The 6,783-nt window shown below is 35.9% G+C and overlaps 1 protein-coding gene across 2 annotated transcripts in view; it reads right to left on the bottom strand.

Moving 5' to 3' along the window:
* Window positions 1–3,474: 3,474 nt before the first annotated feature.
* The window catches only part of SH3D19 (SH3 domain containing 19), a 97,136-nt gene continuing 93,827 nt past the window's right edge, over window positions 3,475–6,783 (bottom strand). For both annotated transcript variants that reach the window (XM_045055779.1, XM_011281619.4), the window contains one exon: window positions 3,475–5,401. In XM_045055779.1, coding sequence (XP_044911714.1) covers window positions 5,297–5,401 — 105 coding nt within the window. In that variant the 3' untranslated portion in view covers window positions 3,475–5,296. The remainder of the gene's footprint in view (window positions 5,402–6,783) is intronic.

Below are 6,783 nucleotides of genomic sequence, written 5' to 3'. Positions count from 1 at the left end.
TTACTGAATATTTTAAGCCCACTGTTGAGACCCACTACTCAGAGAAGATTCCTTTCAAAATATTACTGCTCACTGACAATGTACCTGGTCACCCAACTTTGGTGGAGAAGTACAAGATTAATGTTGTTTTCATGCCTGCTAACACAACATTGCGTTCCGTGGCCCATGGATCAAGGAATAATTGATCCATGGATCAAGGACTTTTGAGTGTTCTTATTTAAGAAATAAGGCTATGACTTCCATAAATATATATTCCTCTAATGGATTTGGTCAAAGTAAATTGAAAACCTTCTGAAAGGATTCATGATGCTGTGTGCCACTAAGAATAACTGTGATTCATCAGAAGATGGCAGATTATCAACATGAACAGGAGTTTACAAGAAGTTGATTCCAACCCTCAAGGATGACTTTGAGGGGTTCAAGACTTCATTGAAGGAAGTACCTGCAGATGTGGTGGAAACAGCAAGAGAACTAGAATTAGAAGTGGAGCCTGAAGATGTGTCTGAATTGCTGTGATCTCATAATACAACTTGAACAGATAAGGAGTTGCTTCTTATAGATGAATTAAGTGGTTTCTTGAGACGGAAGCTACACCTGGCAAAGAAGCTGTGAAGACTGTTGAAATAACAAAAACTCTAGAACATTTCGAAAACTGAGTTGATAAAGCAGTGGCAAGATTTGGGATAACTGACTCCAATTTTGACAGAGGTTCTCCTGTGGGTAAAATGTTATCAAACGGCATCACATGCTACAGAGAAATCGTTCATGAAGGGAAGAGTCCATGGATGTGGCAAACCTCACTTTGTGTTATTTTAAGAAACTGCAACAACCACCCAGACCTTCAGCAGCCACCACCCTCATTAGTCAGCAGCCATCAACATTGAGGCAAAAGGATTACGACCTGCTGAAAGCTCAGATGGTTAGCATTTTTTAGCAATAAAGCATTTTTAAATTAAGGTATGTACATTGTTTTTTAGACGTAATGTTATTCCACACTTAATAAACTACCGTATAGTGTAAACATAACTTATATATGCACCAAAAAACCAAAATATTCATTTGACTTGCTTTATCGTGATATTTGCTTTGCTGCAGTGGTCTGGAACTGAACCCCCAGTATCACTGAGGTATGTCTGTATAGAGTAATCTCAGGTAGGGTACTGAATTGAAGGGTTAGTTAAATGCTCTGACACTCTTTGAAAGTAACAACTCTGCTCCTCACTGCTGGCTACCTGGGACAGGGGGAACAATGTGGTGGGCCTTAGTGGTCCTCTGAGTCAGGGCTCTATTAAATAAAAAACTTAGATATGACCGGAGAAATAAATGTCACTGCCCTTTTTATTCTAATTGTAAAGCAGAACTAAACATAGGTCACTATTTTGGTATGAAGACTCTTAGTTTATTTCTGTTAAAAGAGGATATACGACCAAAGGTAATTTTCCTTTCTGAATTATAAACTTTAGTTCTTACTTCTCCTGAAAAATATTTCAAGTTATTGCCTAATTTACAGTATTTGAAGATAAATAATCCATGGCTTACATTCCATTAAGATTCCTTAAAAAAAAAAATCTAGAATGTATCCCATCCTCAAATATACATTTATTAAATAGCTTAACAGTGCCTGAGTTAATCTATTAGACTCCAAAATACAACAGTTTTTTGCACTATATGTGTATGAAAAGCTAGGTTTAGGAATCGCTGCTGTTACCAAGAGCACAGCCCTACAGTCACACCTTCTCATGATCTGATGCTTCAAGCATTCATATATTCTCTACTACACTGAAAAGGAATGCCCATTAATGAATCAATTCATGCCTAGGTAACATCAATATAAATTGTGTACATAAAATTGAGAAACTAAGCAGGATTTTTTTTTTTTGAGGAAATAAATTTAAGGCTTTATTCTCTGCAACTCATTCTAATCGTAAGTGTTATATCTGAGAAGCTATGGTTTTTTTTTTTTTAAGTTTATTTATTTATTTTGAGAGAGAGGGAAGTCCAAGTAGGCTCCACACTGGCAGTGTGGGGCCCAACGTGGGGCTGGAACTCATGAACTATGAGATCATGACATGAATCGAAACCAATAGTTGGATGCTTAAGCGAATGAGCTACCCAGGGGCCCCAAATCTGAAACGTTTTGTTTACAGACAATAAAACAGATGAAATATACTTGTTTAACGTATCACGTTAGCACAACGAAAAAAGTACTCAACTGGAAATCAGTAGAACTAGCTAGGTTTCGCTTTAAGCTCTGCCATACCTGTATGACCTTAGGCAAATCATTTAATCTCTGCAGGTTGAGAGCTCTGGTCTGCACTCTTCTGTGGTTTAACAGGATGAGCTTGCAATTAGGAGAGAGGCCCCTAGATGGTGCTGTTGTTCTGACTTAGACTTTGTATTTTTTTTCCCCTCTATAATTACAGTGAAGTAAAAAGGCATAGGTTAGAAAATGATTTCCTATTAGTTCTGAAAAAAATCCAGTGTTAAATATTCAAAATGGCATTGAATTATGAATCATATGGTTCATGTACATTTGGCATTAATTGAAAGGAATAAACTATTAATGATTATAACAAATATTCCCTTATAATTAGCTCAAATATCCATCGCTATTTCACTAGGTATATTTATCTCAGCTTAAGAAACTGAGATACTAAAATAAAAACCAAACAATTATTGTTAAAAGAGTACTGATGTATAATAAATCCTATAGAAAAAAAATTTTTTTTCAAATGCTAGTTCTAACAATAAATCTTGATAAATGCAGACTGTTTTTCACTATGAATGTTTCAGGCTGTATTTAAAACCTGTGATTTCCATGAGCCCAGTGACAGATATCTTACATTACCCCTCCATCTATATAAACAAAATCTACTTTAAAAAAAAAGTAGATTAAAAAAAATCTTTAAGTATTTTAAAGGATAAGAATAATGTATTAAGTGACTTCTCTAGTTTCAATCCACTAAAGAAAAAGGATTTGAAGATTCTAGTTTGAGTAGGCTTGGATGTACAATATCAGGTTTCATCTAAAATTACTGAAAGGAAAAAGTATATTTCTATTCCTCCCCTATGAAATTCACTGAGTGTAATATGTTCAATCAATACAGAGAACAAGGAAATACCTATGAAAACCCATACTGAGCAACATTCCGGCATTTTGTCAGTTGACTGGGTAATAAGTGGCAAGCAAAAAAGGTGTCATGAAGGAGTGAAATGATGCAAACTGTGAATTTTGTTTCAATGAAGATTTTTGTCTACAAATTAAGGAGGAAAAATACTGGATCTTGGGGATCTGAGATAGTATTGCTATATGTGAAAGCTTTCCATCTAACCAACCAATCTACCAATCATCCAACCAACCAACCAACCAACCAACCAACCAACTTTTATTGAGTCTACATACATGGTGCAAAGGGCTGGAGATACAAAGGTACCATCACCATTCTCAAAAAACTCAGTCGAGTATGAGAAAAGGACTTTGAAAAGTTCAGCTCAGTTTATTATAGTGTCAAATAGATTTACAACTATTGCACTTATCATTCTGCTAACACAAGGCCAAAATTTAAGAGGAATATTTTTCTCCAATAAAGCTAGGCTTTCATGATCTTTGATATATGATGTTAAAATTACACAGGCAAAATAACATACCCCCATCCTATTCCAGACACATCCCCACTTCCTTATTGTTGTGCACCTTGCTGCAAATAAGAATTTAGTCAAGATAACGCTAAGTCATTCATTTCTCGTAAAATTACTCTTGAGATTTGACAAGAGTTTTCTTTATACTGTCCTCTTTAACCAAAATGTAAGAAAAACAGCTCCCATATTCCCAAATCAATTGTAATCATGTAAATGGAAGATGAATTTCCATCAAAGACAGTAAACATCTCTTCCCTTACAAAACCCCACATGGTGTTCACATAATGGTTTGACAACTGGCTGCCTAACTTTTGGACAATGGGAAATCATAACAAAAGCAAACAAGTGGTCTAGTATATGAATTCTTCTCAAAAATAGAAGAAAGTCATGAACATTGTTGGGCAAATGTTTTACATTTCCAATGAAATTCTATTCCATTGATCTGTTTGAAGATTGTCTTCGACCTATTTGGCTTAAGCCCATAAACTGTAATTGATTCAGTCACATAAAGAACCACTTTTATCTTAAGCCTGGAATGCATAACAAATGGATACCAGGAAAGTGGTTTTTCATTTGCTCTAATAATTTGTTCAGGGATGAGCTGGGGGAAAAAGCCCAAATAACTATCAGCCTTCGGTCTTCTTAAATTATTTTTCATTCTGATTATAATGGGAAGAAATGAGCTGTGGGGGTTTGGTGTTTTCTGTTTTAACCGTTGCTCTGTATTCTGAGATATATGCAATTCATAATGTACCACTATAACAAGACAGTTTTTATATATTACTGGGGTAACGCAAAGAAAATGAATTTTTCTTTGGGTACCAGTAATTGTCAAAAGAATGATTGCAGATTCAGAAAATGTGCTTTATAATAACCCTGTTAACATAAAATATACATGGAAGAGAGAAGGTATGGCAGGTAGGTGGAATGATTGGTTAGTTGTATTAGCAAGGCATTTCAAGATGATTTTGGTTCTTTTGACTAAGATACATCAAATTTTAATCACCCTTAAATCCTTAGACAAAGGGGAAATACTTAGTAACACAAGGAGCATTCGATGAGCACGAGCTGATTCACCACGTGCTTATAAGGGCCCCAACTAGTTAATAAACTGCCTCACCTGAAGCAGAGATTTGCCCTGGTAATAAGGGATAATGCGCTTAAGTGGTTAGAATTAATTTGAATATCAACAATGAAATTTAGATTACCAACCATGTCCTGATAGTTACAGCACGGAGAATATCAAATGTCCTCTTTTTAAACTAAAGTAAAAAATGGAACAAGCATGGTTAATTTCCTTGTGCTGATGAAAAGATGTCTAAGTGCAACTTTTGCTTGTAAGCCTCCCCATGCTGCCATGTCACCTGACGCTCTCCCCAGAGGAAGTGTCTGTCTGCCTTGCTAATCCTGCTTGATGTCTTCCTTGATAGAACATCAAGGCTTGCTTATGGGTTTCCATGTACAGGTTTCTACTGTGAATGAAAGCTGACTACAAAATCATATTCTGCTTTCAGAAAATTCTAGTGTACCATGTACAGCATAGGTATTTCATTCAGTTTAAAAAAATAGTGCAAAAACATATCTGATAGTCAAAGTGATAGTTCAAGTGAGTTCTTGTGCTGAAAAACACAGTCAAGCTTCACCTTTAGCTGACTTGTCAAAACTGAACATAGTTTTTGGGAAATATTCCAGATTTTCCCATTAGTTCTCCACTCATCCAGTCATCATCTACAGATTCCAGCTCTGTTATGATGTCTCCAGCCTGTAAGAAGACAAAAATTGGAAATAATGATTAGTTTCTGTCGAGAATAAGCATGGTAAGCAGTCTACCTGGACAGGCATGGTTAATCTTCTCTTTATGTAACTCACTGATCCTGATTTGCCCAGAGGATTAAATGATACACCACAAAGATGATCTATACCTTATGACACCATTTACTTGTATGCCACTTCTCCTCAGAGCCTGTTCCTTTGCCTTTCTCACCCTTGCTGTACTTTTATTTTCCTGTTTGCATTTTGTGCCCTCCCCCCAATTACTCCTAATCTAAAATACTTCTTTACTAATAGTATTAGCTGTCCTAATATTATATATATAGTTTTTCACGTAATAATTACTTATTGAGTACCCATCATATGTCAGACACTGTTCCGAGCATTATGGCTACAACAATGAATAAAGACTTCAGTTTAGAGTAGGGAGACAAATAAATAAGCTGGCAGAGGAGGACAGACAGTGTGGGACTGTCTTCTCATTAGGGCAGTCAGGGAATGCCCCATTGAAGGTGACATTTAAACAAAGACTTGGAGGTAAGAGAATAAGTCCTGTGCTTATGATAGGTCGTGTCCTACCTTATGTACTTCATAGGAATTAACTCATTTAAACAACACTGCATCCTAGAGGTGGTTACTATTATTGTGCCATTTTAAGAGAGAGATCCTTACAGACTTCTGTATTTTAAAGAGAAGGAACTTGAAACCCAAAGAGATTACATAGATTCCTTGGTGTCACATATCTAGTTAGTGGTAGAGACAGGATTCCAATCTAGTGTGATTTCGAGGGCCTGTATTGCTAACCATTGGGCAACATGGCCACCACATCTTACAGTGGACTTTTTACTTAGAAAGGCTTTTATTATAATTGCCTTTCTCAACATCCTGAGCATTTTGTACTCTACATTTATTCTTCCACATAATGGTATCCTCCTCTACCATTTGGTTTATTCCATGTTCTGTGGCCTCACGATCAAATTTACATTCTTTCCTGTCTTTAAAGGGCTTCTCCTTGACTCAGAACACTGATTTACCCTCATCAGGTTAGTCAAAGACGCTGTATGTCTCATTCATGTGAATATTATAATTCCTCAACAGATGAGGACATAATTTTTACAATTATCTCCTGAAACTATTTTGTTCCTTATGGAGTCTAACCATTTCTTAGAATCTGGGTTTAAGATTCTATAATGGTTCAAGATGACCCTGGCTACTTTTAAGAATATCTTTATCAGGCTAAATGGATTTTATTTGTAGCACTAGTACATTGCCCTCTGGAAAAATGGTTTGATTTAAGGCCTTTCTTTATGGAAAATGGAAAGGAAAAATGCTGACTATCAAATGTCATTAATTTACTTTACTCTGCCAAAATCC

This window comes from Felis catus, chromosome B1 (genome assembly GCF_018350175.1).
Source record: "Felis catus isolate Fca126 chromosome B1, F.catus_Fca126_mat1.0, whole genome shotgun sequence".
Lineage (NCBI taxonomy): Eukaryota > Metazoa > Chordata > Mammalia > Carnivora > Felidae > Felis > Felis catus.
This window is presented reverse-complemented; position numbering and strand designations above follow the sequence as displayed.